Source organism: Mirounga leonina, unplaced genomic scaffold, assembly GCF_011800145.1.
Source record: "Mirounga leonina isolate KUSES-001 unplaced genomic scaffold, KU_Mleo_1.0 Mir_127, whole genome shotgun sequence".
In the NCBI taxonomy this organism is placed as follows: domain Eukaryota; kingdom Metazoa; phylum Chordata; class Mammalia; order Carnivora; family Phocidae; genus Mirounga; species Mirounga leonina.
The window spans coordinates 36,397,910-36,411,920 of record NW_023270316.1 but is presented as its reverse complement, the minus strand read 5'-3'; the positions used below and the strand labels follow the sequence as shown (position 1 = coordinate 36,411,920).

The following is a 14,011-nucleotide window of genomic DNA, read 5'->3' as shown; positions in this document are numbered from 1 at the left end:
AAGTATGATTTTTTTCATCCACAAATCATATAGGCAAAGTCACACCAAACATAATGTGCTACGATGAAAATGTATCAGTGAGCTCAGTCTGCTATAACACAATACTACTGATTGGGTAGCTTAAGGAACAGGAATCTCTTTCCCTTATTCAGGAGACTGGGAAATCTAAGATGAAGGGGTAGACTGATTGGGGTCCCTGGTGAAGGCTCTCTTCTAGAGGCTTGCAGGTGGCTGCCTTCTTACTGTGTCCTCACAAGGTGGAGAGAAGAGGCAAACTCTCTGGTATGTGTCCATATAAGGGCACTAATCTCATCAAGAGGGACCCATCCTCAAGACCTCATCCAAACCGAATTACAACCCAAAGCCCCCATCTCCACATACTAACACATTGTGGGTAAGACTTCAACATTGAATTTTGGTTGATAACAACTTATTCCATAGTAAAAAGGTTGTAAGAAAAAAAGGCAAAAGAAAAGTTTTTTTGTGGCACAGACTGGTCACTCTTTTCTAGAAAGAAAAGGGAAAAAAAAGGGTAGCTGTGGAAGTAGATATAAAAAGATAGATACGCCAGGAGCAATGAGAAAGATTCACTTAAACAACTTCTAAAATCTTAAACAGTCTTTAATTGCTTTATGGTTTTTTTTTACTATTTATAGGCAATGTAGATATAAAGTCCATTATGAATATGCTTTATTTTTTTTTTACTTTGCTATTATAAAATACTATATCCTACATTGTGCCCCGTAATAGAAATGTGCCAAGCTTGTAGAAGTCATTTTAAACAGAAAGAAGTCGTTCGATGCAAAGACAGTAATTGTTTTAACCTCTGATAACACAGCTCTGCCTCTGTGATTAAAATATTAAATCTTCTTACCATTGTATAGCTGTGGGCTACCTTCATTAACTCAATACACCCTTGAGCGTCTGCGAAGGCTCGGATCCCCAGACAGTTGGATGGGTGCAACAGCTTCATGAGGAAGTGGCAACACACTTCCACCACTTGGGGAAGCTGAAGAAGGCACGCTGCAGCAAGAAGGTTTTCAATGGTGTCTTCCTTTAATTCCAAGCAACCTAAACAGTAGGTGAAGAGAATTACGAAACTGTTTAAACCATGTACCATTGTATTATTTATTTATTTGTTTGTTTGTTTGTTTGTTTATTTATTTAAAGATTTTATTTATTTGAGAGAGAGAGAATGAGAGAGAGAGAGAGCACATGAGAGGGGGGAGGGTCAGAGGGAGAAGCAGACTCCCCGCCAAGCAGGGAGCCCGATGCGGGACTCGATCCAGGGACTCCAGGATCATGACCTGAGCCGAAGGCAGTCGCTCAACCAACTGAGCTACCCAGGCGCCCCCATTGTATTATTTAAAACATTAGGCCAATCTGCTAGAAATGACCTGCACCTAGACCCATAACCAAGATAAATATAACTCACTAAAAGCCAACAACTGTTTTAAGCATCTTGCATTTCTTACTTCATGTAATGTTCAAAATCATCTAGTGCGTACTAATTACCTGTGTCCACTTCAGAAGGAACTGTGCTTGCTCCTTTTGTTGTGAATTAAGAAAAAAAGAAGAGTAAAAAGTAAGTTTCACAAAACGTGTCTACAAGCTTTGGAGACCAAAGGTTCATGAAGTTTTTGACAATACATTCATGTGTTTATTAGTATGAAGCATCTATGTGTGGATAATGAATATATGTATATAGATAATTTACATAATTATCTATATACATATATAATACATGTATTGTAGATTGCTAATATTGTATTTAACTCACCATACCCATGATTATAATTTTCTATATTTTTTCTTTTTTTTTTTATCAGTTAACCTAAAAAATTGAGATCTCTTAGTGCTTCCTCTTTTATCTAACTACTGGAATAATTTATTAATGAATGGGGCTATTCCTGTAATGTTTGTAAAACATTCCCGTGAAGGTTTCCAGGCTTAACTATTTGGGGTTAGGTTTTATTTAGCAATTTAATACACTTGTTTTAAAGATTTTATTTATTTATTTGACAGAGAGAGACACAGCGAGAGAGGGAACACAAGCAGGGGGAGTGGGAGAGGGAGAAGCAGTCTTCCCGGTGCTCAATCCCAGGATCCTGGGACCATGACCTGAGCCGAAGGCAGATGCTTAATGACTGACCCACCCAGGTGCCCTGCAATTTAACACATCTTTAATAAGTTTATTCCCCATTCAGATTTTCTATGTGTCACTCAGTATTGAGTGAATATTTCTAAGTCATACAAATGGCTTATTCCATCTTAGTTTTTGTGGCACAGACAGCTACCCTTCACTAGAAATAGATTCACTCATTTTCCTGAACACAGGGCCAGGCCACATGTTAATATCGGGATACCTGTCAATGGACTATGAGTAAAGGGTTGTGTATTACTACCACACCAAGGCATTTACGACATGAATGTGCTTCATCCAAGCTCTCTTTGTCTCCTATCAGCAAAGTAAAGATGACATAAAACCCTGGTGGATGGAGGATGCACAAAGAGTAAGGAGCTTGGGTACCTGAATCTACATCAAGAAGTACTAGTTTCAAATAATAATATTCAATATTTAAACTAATAATACTTAAATAATAAACTCCAGTATGCAAATACATTTTTAGTTTTATTGGTTTATTGGTTTTATTGATTCTTGCAGTCCAATCTATTCTAAATTGTAGTTTTAATTTTATTTTAGTTAGTGTGTATCTAAAATTATGGGAAATTTTTCATACTATGGATTTTTTAGTTTTGCCTTCTGTCATCCTTATTTTGTTAAATTAACCTATTTTTCAGTGGATTGCTTAATCATTTCAGAGAATCAACTTTTTTGGGTCTTATTAATGCATAATATAAAGTAATAGTAATGAACTTGAGTTTTTAGAAAATTTATTTTTATTAATTTTGCTCAGAAATTATTGACCTTGCTAAATATGGAAATTCTGGAAAAGTATTGTCTATTTTTATGGAAATGATTCTTCCTCCTTACTTTTGCTTCTTCAGTTTTCTCTTAGACACTATTATTAAGGGCTATGTATTGGATCAAATCATTCTCTTCTCCATATCTATAATTTCTTTATGTATTCCATTCACTAATTCTCTCTCCAGTATACTTAATATTTTGTTTAAACTCGATATGTTAAACTTTAGAAATATTTTATTTTTACTTCTAGAAGTTCTCTCCATGAGAATTATTTGTATTCAATTTATATTTTCATATCTACCTTAAACTCATAGATACTTTTTGCTATATCTTATACACTGTTTAACCTTGACTTATTAAAAATTTAAATAACTTTTAATAGAATTTCTACCAATAGGAATTATTCATTTCACAGAATTTTTAATTAATTAATAAACATCAATTTTTATTCCTGAGTTTTAATAATGTCATTCTTTTTCTTTGATCATGGATTCATTTTATTTCTACTGCTCTGTCTTTATATAACTTTACCACATTCAGTTCTTTTTTAATTTTTTAAAAGATTTTCTTTATTTATTTGAGAGAGAGAGAGAACATGAGTGGGGACAGGGAGAAATGAAGACTTCTTCATTTTAAAGTATTTTTTCCTTTATAATTAGTAATCTGTTGGGTGGGGGATAACATTGCTTTCAAACATGACATTTCACCTATAAGTTAACATGTTTAATAGTTAAAGAGTATTATATTTTATTTATGAGTGTCACTGATAGAATAAGACGGCAAAGGAATCTAAAGCATGCTTCCAAGTGTAGCAAGGGATTTAATGAAAAAAGCAGGTAAAGTGGAAACAATAAATTGAAAGGAACAGTGTATAAGAACAAAATTAAAATACTTTTTATTATGTATTAATTTCCAATTAAATTAGCTACCTAAAGTTTAATTTTAATATAAAAGAGGGACATTATCAATAATAAAAGTTATTTTTAAACATACAAGGTTTTGATAAATGCACAAGGATCCTATTACTCAGATATTATCAACTAATAGAATATTGAGTATCATAGGTCAGTTCAGCAGAGGACACATTGCCAATACCATTCTTGGAGGTTTTTACATTTCACGTTATCATTCAATAATAATGTCAAACAAAATATTCATCTGAAGTTGAAAGATTCATACAAACTCGAATGATTTTAAGATAAATTATGTCAGTGCAGCTATTGATATAGATTTTAGGGTATGATATTATAGTAAGCACCATAATGAAGTATTCTACGGGTTATAGAAACCTGTATTTTATAGATTCTAAATGATTTATGAAATGTGTACCTAAACTTATAAGAATAAAAATATGAAATAAAAAGGAGATAACATGACTACATTAAAATCTGTTATTTATAAGTGATTATAAGCGTAACAGCTATTTTTTTAAAGATTTTATTTATTTATTTGACAGAGAGAGACCCAGCGAGAGAGGGAACACAAGCAGGGGGAGTGGGAGAGGGAGAAGCAGGCTTCCCGCCGAGCAGGGAGCCCGATGCGGGGCTCGACCCCAGGACCCTGGGACCATGACCTGAGCCGAAGGCAGACGCTTAACGGCTGAGCCACCCAGGTGCCCCTGCATAACAACTTTTGATATCATTTATATCTTTTAAAATATTGTGATGATTTCAGACCTTCAGGGGAATTTTACCTAAAACTTTCAGTAAGATTGCCAAGAAGATGGTTATATGCTTCCTAGTATTGGTCCTGTGAAAATCAGATAAAAGAGATAAATGAAGATGGGGCATGGCTTTTATAGATTCTGTTTTATTTTGTTTTCAGAACATTAGGAGAATAACTTCCTTTAATTTTAACTAATTGTTTTCTGTATTTTTAAGATTTATTTATTGGAGAGAGAGAGAGAGAGAGAGAGAGAGCACAGGAGCAGGGGGGAGAGGCAGGAAGAGGGAGAAGCAGACTCTGACCAGAGAGTCTGATGCAGGACTGGATCCCAGGACAGTGGGATCCTGACCTGAGCCTAAGGCAGATGCTTAACTGACTGAGCCACCAGGCGCCCCTATTAACTAACTGTTTTCAATAGCAATTATACAGAAAAAAAATTAACACGGTAGCTCTGGCCTACTATTTTTGAAAAGGCCTGCTTGCAAGATTTGCCCTTGACGGGTGTCTGAAAAATTAGATTTCAAAGGGGTCCCCACCATTAACTAATACAAATGGCTCATTGTACCTAAAGTGTTTGTATAAACAATGTGGCTTATGCTGAACACTTGCTTTCCTTCTGGGAGTCTTGAATTTGGGCACATGCTAAGCAGAGGCAGCCTATGTGATCAGATCTCCATAAAAACCCAGGGCACTGAGTCTCTAAAGAAACTCCCTGGTTGGCAACAATTCACATGCTTTGTCACATCTCATTGAAGAGGACATGAAGTGTGCCCTGTGTGATTCCACTTGGAATGGAGCTTTTGGAAGTTTGTGCCTTGTTTCTCTGGGGCTTCATCCAGTTCCCTTCCCTGACTGTGCACTGAATCCTTTTGCCATAACAAATCATGACTGTTGGTATGACTATGTGCTGAGTCCTCTGAGCCATCCTAGTTCAGTGATTTACTATATCTGTTGGTAGATGGTTATATTGCTGACAGACAAGTGAGCACCAATACATGATTGAGCTTTGTTCCAAAACACCAGAAAATATTCTCAGCCAAGTCTAGCCAATTGACAAGCCACAAACTTATAAACTAAATAAATGGTTAATGTTTTAAGACATTAGACTTGGGGCAAAAAGTTTGGGGTCAAGCAACTCTTATGCATGAAAAGCTAACTTACAGAACACAAAATAATAAATGTGATGGGCTAATGAAAGAAAAAAGATTACTCAGAATGGATCATAGTCCTAAAAGTAAAAACTAAAACTGTAAGTCTTCTATAAGAAAACAGAACATTTTTGTGACCTTAAGTTAAAGATTTCCTAGATAAGACATCAAAAACATAATCGACAAGAAAAAAAATGTTAAATTGGACTTCATAAAAATCACTGCAAAGGACAATATTAAAGGGACAAAAAGATGAACCACAGACTGGGAAAAAAAAATGTTTGCGGGTGCCTGGGTGGCTCAGTCGTTAAGCATCTGCCTTCAGCTCAGGTCATGATCCCAGGGTCCTGGGATCGAGCCCTGCATCGGGCTCCCTGCTCAGCCGGAAGCCTGCTTCTCCCTCTCCCACTCCCCCTGCTTGGGTTCCCTCTCTCGCTGTGTCTTTCTCTGTCAAATAAATAAAAAAAAATCTTTAAAAAAAGAAAAGAAAAGAAAAAAATGTTTGCAAAATCATATGTCTGGTAAAGTACTTGCATCTAGAATACATAAAGAACTCTCAAACTCAATAACAAGAAAAAAAAATTTAATGGGCCAATGATCTAAACAGATGTTCCATAAAAGAAGATACATGGATGCAAATGCTCCACATTATTAATGTTTAGGTGGAAGGAAGCTAAAAGCACAATGAAATACCAGTACAGATGCATCAGCACGGCTGGTGGAAATGTGAAATGGTATATCCATGTTGGAAAACAGTCTTACAATTTCACCTCTTAAATGACTCAGCCATTTCACTCCTAAGTATTAACCCAAGAAAAAATAAAACAATATGTTGATATAAAAGCCTTGTATATGATTGTTGATAGTGGATTTATTTTGTAATAGCCAAACACTGGAAACAACCTAAATGTTCATTAACAAGTGAATGGATGAACAAATTGTAGTACAGTAGTTCCCTTTATCTGTGGGGGATATTTTCCAAGATCTCCAGGGGATTCCTGAATCTGTCGATTCCTGAAACCATGGATAGTACTTAACGTTATATATACTGTTTTTTTTTTTCCTATACATACATACTTATGATAAAGTTTAATGTACAAGCTAAGCACAGTAAGAGATTAACAAAATAACCAATAATACAATAGAACAGTTATAACCATATACTGTAACAAAGGTTGTGTGAATGTGGTCTCTCTGTACTCTGCTGTACTCACCCTTCTTTTTATGATGATGTAAGATGATAAAATGCCTATGTGATGAGATGAAGTGAGGGGAATGAGGTAGGCATTGTGACCTCACGTGACCTTACTGTTGAACTTCTGACAATGTGTCAGAGGGAGGATCATCTGGCTTGGATAGCTGAAACTGTTGAAAACAAAACTGCAAATAAGGGGGGCTACAATGAAATACTACTCATAAAAAGGAAAGAACGATTGATATACGCAACATCATGGTGAAGTATGCTGAGTGCAAAATAATTATGTTGAATAAAAGAAACCAGACAAAAAAATAAACCTTATGACCCAACTTAATTAAAAGCCTTAAGCATTTACACTATTATGACATAAATCAGATCATCAGTACCTGAGGATGGAGTCGGGGCAAGGAGGGGCAACAAGATGGATCAGAAAAGTGGGTGATGAATATAGTCATTACTCTGATTATGGTAAGGGTTTTATGGGTGTATACATATGTCAAAAAGTCAAATCGTATACCTTATATATATGCAGTTTATTGTATGTCAATTATTCATTAATAAAGACTTTAAAAGGAATACTTAAATGCCAGCAAAGATGAGTTGGGCAGACTAGTACCTATATTTTCTGAGGGCTTTAATTCAAACTTTACTAAGAAAATCACAAAGATATTATATTATAATTTAGAGAAATTGTGTGTTATGTGTTAATTATTTTCTTAAGAGTTTACAATATATAGAACATATTATATTTATGGAAATTTCATATATGCCATTACCATTTAAAATACCTGATCAAGATATTGTTAAAATAATCTTATAAATGTAAATCTAACATATAAAGTGGTGTGTGGGTGTGTGCATATGTTAGTATCTTTACCCTCCCAGATCAACCCTTGAAAAGTGATTCAGAGATGTTAAGTCAATGTAATAAGCCAAAGGATATGTAAGTTATTTGTTTGTAAAAACAAATAGTCCAAATTCAAATACTGAATTTAGCATTACACTTCATAATAATTTAGATCATATTTTAGCAGGCACTTCTCCTTCCTTTTCTGTAAAAAAAAAAAAAAAAGAAAAAGAAAATTTTTTGATTTTCACAGGTTATCTATAGGCTAATTTTTTCAAGTTACTTATGGTAACTTTGGATGCAAATTTGGAAGATATAAGCATTGTTTGTTTCAAAGAGTTAAAATATTCTATTTTTTTCAACTTGGAATATATCCAATGAAACAACCATTTGTAAAGGTCAGAAGGCACAAATGGAATATTAGTGAGTGTTGAGCTTGAGTGCACACAAATTGAGATACCTCATGCATGATATTTTTTCTTTATATATATATATATGTTTTTATATATATATAGAACCTGGCTTTCATAGATAGATAGATAGATAGATAGATAGATAGATAGATGATAGATAGATAGATAGATAAACAAAACCTGGCTATTTCTGTGACAGTCTTCTATGGTAAAAAGGCAAAAATCTGCCAAATATTTGACTTAAAATTGAACCTAAAAAGAAGACATGAATACTGTTAATGAAAAAATCGTAATTCTACACATACATTCAAAGTTAATTTTTAAGGCATAATGTTCACAAATGGCGTTAGATATGCAAACAGGGAAAATCTACATGTTTTTACTTTGGGTGCCATAGAAAATTAGCTTAAAAAAATCTGATACCTACATGAAACTTTGGATACCTCTGGAGCCTGTGACTATAACAGAAAGTCCTGAGAAAACTTTCCTAAATAATAAGGACATTATTATAATCTCTTTTGACAAGTGCAGAGGAAGGTTGTCTCCAGAAAAAATTAATTGAAAGGCTCAACACATCATCAGAAAGCAACCATCTTCTTAAGTGCCTTGTTGTTTCCCTCATAGCTGCCACAGTTTCAAGCTTCGGATTCAGACAGGAAGAGAAATTGGTCCTTCCTGCATGTTTCTCTTGAATCGGTGAAGAAATCTTAACCAAAAGTTTCCCAGAAATCTTTCTTCCACGTTGCCTTGACAAAAATTTTATCACATGACCACACCTAACTCAATAATTACTAATGGGCTAAAACCCCAATAATTGATTTTGACCTTATATGAATTAGATTGATAGAATTAGAGTCAACTTTGGGAATAGGAAGGGAATGCCTTTTAAATAGGGTACCTCCGAATGCATGCTACGTATATGTATAGTCTCACTATAAGTAAAACTAAAGCTACTGAGTAGTCCAAATATGTATCAATAGACTTACAGTGATTTTCTAGAAGAGAATATACTTAAATTTACACTGTATTGGATGAAAATATGTAAAATAGGATGGGGTGGAAAAAGTGAAGATTATAGAAGAATGTGAATTTAAGCTGTATTTTTAATGGTAAAGTGGTATCCTATTGCCAACTGTGCTTTATAACTATATTTTATCTATAAAATCAGTTACATTAAAAAAGAATGCATTTTTCTAGATAGATGAAAAATTGCCTATAAAATCCATAAAGTAAATTAATCTATCCATCCATTTCTATCTTCAGTGGAAAGAAAGAAAAATAATATCATTACCATACTAGAATTGAAACAAAATTAAAAATTAATATTTAAGTAATTCATAGAAAAACTTTTTCCTAAAATACTTCAAATTTACAGAAAACTTGCAAAGATAGTAGAGACTTCTCATATAATACATACCTATTTTCTTTAGTTATTAACATTTTACATTAGTATGATACATATGTTAAGGGACCAATACTGTTATATTATTATTAACTAAGTCAATACTTTACTCTCATTTACTTGGATTTTTTACGGATTGCCCTTTTTCTGTTTCAGGATCCCAGGCAGCATACCATATTTCATGTAGTCATTTTGCCTCCTTAGGATCCTCTTGGTTGTAACAATTTCTCAGACTTTCCTTGTTTTTGATGACTGACAGTTTTGAGGAGTTCCAGTTAAATATTTTATAGAACGTCCCTCAATTGGGATTTGTCTAATTATGATTACACTGGGATACGAGTTTTGGACTCATCACATCATATCAAGGGTATATACTATCAACATGACTTATCACTATTGATGTTAACTTTGATCACTTAATAGATGTAATGGCCGCTTTTAGGTATCCAACTTGAACAAGGGAAAACTGAGTAAGGTAAAAGAACCCACAGTGACCCCTGGGCTGAATACAAACAGGGCCATTAGGCGACCTACCTCAAAATATCCATAAGCCCTAGGTGAACAATGAGTTACTTATACCCTGACACAGATACCAAAAAGGAAATTTCCATATGTTCCCATACCTCCTCACCTTTCCTTCCTTAACTACGAGCCCCCAACTCTGCCTTCAGGCAGTCTCTCCCTTGCAGTGTATTCAGTAAACTTCTTTCTTTATTATTCTTTTTTATTCTTATTATTCAGTAAACTTCTATCTCCTTTGTTCTGCCTTGAGTGAATTTTTTCACCACTTGTGCATCTGGCCTCCACACGATCAGGTCACCCCACAGTAGAGGTGGGGTTTGTCATGTTTCTCCACTGTAAAATTACCTTTTTATCTCCTTTTCCATACTGTGCTTTCGGAAGGAGGTCCCTATGCACAGCCACACTTAATGAATGGGGTGTTATGCTCCATTTCCTTGAGGGCAGATTAATTACATAAATGTTGTGGAATTCTGCATGAGAGATTTGTATATTCTTGGTTACTTATTTACTTAATCATTTATTTACTTCATAATTTACTTAATAATTTATTTATATCAACAAATTACTACATTTTTTGAGTGTCTCAAAAATGGCAGGAGAGTTAAGAAAATTTTGGTTTACATCATTTTATTCTTTTTAGTAGGCTTACATGTCTTTTTAACAGTTACCAAAACAAAGTGATTTTTACTGCACTTTGGACTTTTGCTATCATCAAATTATTCCTTATTCTAATATGCATCACATTACTGGCTCCCTGGTCCCTCTCTTCACCTCTTGTCTGGAAGAAAATCCTGTTTGCAAACCAGTTTTAGAAAACAGAATGACAAGCTATGCCTGGAAAATCCTATCAACTTAGAGCTTATTAATAAATAATGTCTTATGTGGATTCCAGCCATAAGAAAAGCACGGTTTATGTTTTTTGAGCACTAAATATATCTCAGAGTGTTAGAAAATTCAGGGAAATATCTGTGCAAGGACCAGTGAAAACGCAGTTGTAATAATAAAGGCCATTATTTTTCTAAATCTACCTGCACACCTTTTTCTTCAAAAAGTCCAATGGGTATCAGGCCAGATGTTCTCATTTACCTAAATTGTTTTAAATCTAGTGTTTTCACATGTCTATCATTTGGAAAGAACAGGAATTGTTTGCTGAGAAAAATCTTGAGTTTTTCTGAACATTCACTTCACCCACATTCATTCATAGGTGTTTAGCTTACTTGACTTTCACCACAGAGTAGACCCCTTTTTTTCAGTATATCATAGCTTGTAGCTCTGTCCTTAATAAACTACATAGATTTTTTTCTACTCCCAGTACTTGCTAGAGTGTTTAGTGTAACACAGGCTGTCACTCAATACTCAAGGAAATTTTAGTTGTGAGAAAAATAAAAAATAAAAAGAATCAACTCATAGTTATCCGAGTTATCCAAACTTCTACTGTAAGTAACATAATTGGTCAACTGGTAAATCAAACACACCACAAATATACTCATTTGGCCATTACAGAATTTAATATTTTAGGATACCTTTAGGTGGAACATGTTCTTTTGAGTTCACCATCAGTAACACTGATCTCTCTCTCTCCTTAAGAGAGAGAGAGTGGGGGGGGTTGGGCAGAGGGGCAGAGGCAGAGGGAGAGAGAGAATCTTAAGAAGGCTCCACATGCAATGCAGAGCCCAACCTCATGATCCTGAGATCATGACCTGAGCCGAAATCAAGAGTCTGGCACTTAACCAACTGAGCCATCCAGGTGCCCCAATACTAATCTCTTTAAATTAAAGGTACTTTCAACCCAACTGAGTTTTATCCCTGGATTTTAATATTTTACTGTTTGATGCATGAAATTTTTAGTAATCTGTGTGTCTGTGCAATATCATTTGAATTTGAATCAGCCAACAGAAGAAATTGTTCTGTAATTCATTGTTATATCCACTTTTGGCATGTTAGTGAAGATGTCTGAAGTACATCATACGGTGTTTTACAAATATTCAAATATTCAAAAATATTCTTCTCAGATTTCAATATTAGAAACTTGTGTTTATGTTGAGCAAAATCCTTGTTTTTATTTTATAACTGATTATGCTTCTTTCTTTATCTTGGTGCCTGAGAAGCTAAAACAAATTGGTATGTAATTTCTATGAATACAAACAATCTTAAGACTCTTACGGTGTAAATCACACCAGGGTGTTGTGGATTTGAATTTGAATGCCCTTTTCAGGTCTTCTTTACTTGATGTTCAAAGCCTTATACATCAGAGATACTGAGGCACAAAATTAAGACCAAATCAGTCTTGTGGCTTCTGTAAATGACTTTTTATATTTGTTCTTCCTTTATTGTTCTCCTTCAGTCAGTAAAACAGAGGGGAGATTGAAAGGGGTAAGTATAAGAAAATATATCTGCTCACTGGACAGATGTTACAGTAACATTATGGAGAAGTATGTTCTTATAGAACCAGGTTGAATTGAAGTTATCTACAAAGTTACTCCAGCTTGGAATGCTTAAAGATTTTATGCACTAACTTGGCCGGTTGTGACGTGGAAATAAAAAAAGCTGCAGTTTTGATATGTTGTCATCTGGCAATCTCCCCAGATTGAGAGTTCTCCTGGCAGCAGCCATACTACCCACTTCCTCTGTACTCCCAGGCTTCTGAGTTGCTGGATGTTTTTATGTTTGTTTAACAGATAATTTTCTTTGGAGTACTATTCTGGCTCTCAAAATATGTTTAATATGCTATCTTATTCTTTTTCTGCCATCAAATAGATCATTTTCAGAGATCTACCACTTTGATTTTCTGACTATAAGCTGACAAAACGGTGATTTACGGAAGTCTTCAGAAGGGGGCAGTGACTGGAGTTGTTTTATTTGCTTGTTTTTGCTTGTTTATTGCTTTTAGTTGTCTTTTCCACCACATACTATCTGAGGAAAGAATCCTCTCTATCAAATTTTAAATGCAAAGTATTGAAAAATAATCAAAACACAACTACAGTAGTATTTTTAAAGATATGCATTGTTCAGAAACATATGTGAAGTTGGTGCTACATTTTTCCCAGCTACATGATAAAGGTGAATATTATCAGAAGTAACACAGATGTGTGTAAAACATCCTGAAAATGTTAAATGTTAAACATGTAGTGTTTCTTATAATTCTTCTTATTTACATAAAAACGACAAAACAAAATTAGACTTAAATTTGCAAAGTTATGAAATTGTGAATGTCCAAGCCTTAGGATGATCAGTGCTTCAGTGCTGTGATCAATCTCAAATAATTCTCCATTTGTAGTATCTACATACTTTCATCAGGTTATTCATGATTTTGTGGAAAAGGAAAGTAATTGTAAGAAAAAAATATATATATATATTTTTTAAGATTTTATTTATTTATTTGACAAAGAGAGAATGAGAGAGAGAGCACATGAGAGTGGGGAGGGTCAGAGGGAGAAGCAGACTCCCTGCTGAGCAGGGAGCCCGATGCGGGACTCGATCCCGGGACTCCAGGATCATGACCTGAGCCGAAGGCAGTCACTTAACCAACTGAGCCACCCAGGCGCCCCGAAAAAAATATATTTGATGGCAGTTGGTACTAGGTAAATGGAAGGTGATAATAACAAAGGTACATATAAGAGGCATTCCCTCTCATTTTAATCAGACAGAAGTTTGAATAACTTCAGCTCTAGCAGAAAGGACACTGGAATGCCATTGGGAAAACTGGACCATGCTCTCACATCCGTGGAATTTTGTTGCCTTCTATATCAAGGTATTTTCATTTTTGTAACTGACAGTAAGATTTGATTAATTGCCCATCTCAGGATATTACTGTGTGGAATGAGATAAAATATGCTAAAATAATGAATGTAATACATGATAAAAACATAATTAAAATATATAAGGCA

General features: G+C 34.5%; 1 protein-coding gene across 2 annotated transcripts in view; it reads right to left on the bottom strand.

Annotated features, from left to right (window-relative positions):
- KLHL1 (kelch like family member 1) overlaps positions 1–14,011 on the bottom strand; it is a 357,107-nt gene that overhangs the window by 194,789 nt on the left and 148,307 nt on the right. For both annotated transcript variants that reach the window (XM_035003252.1, XM_035003253.1), the window contains one exon: positions 875–1,071. In XM_035003252.1, the coding sequence (XP_034859143.1) occupies positions 875–1,071 (197 nt within the window). The remainder of the gene's footprint in view (positions 1–874; positions 1,072–14,011) is intronic.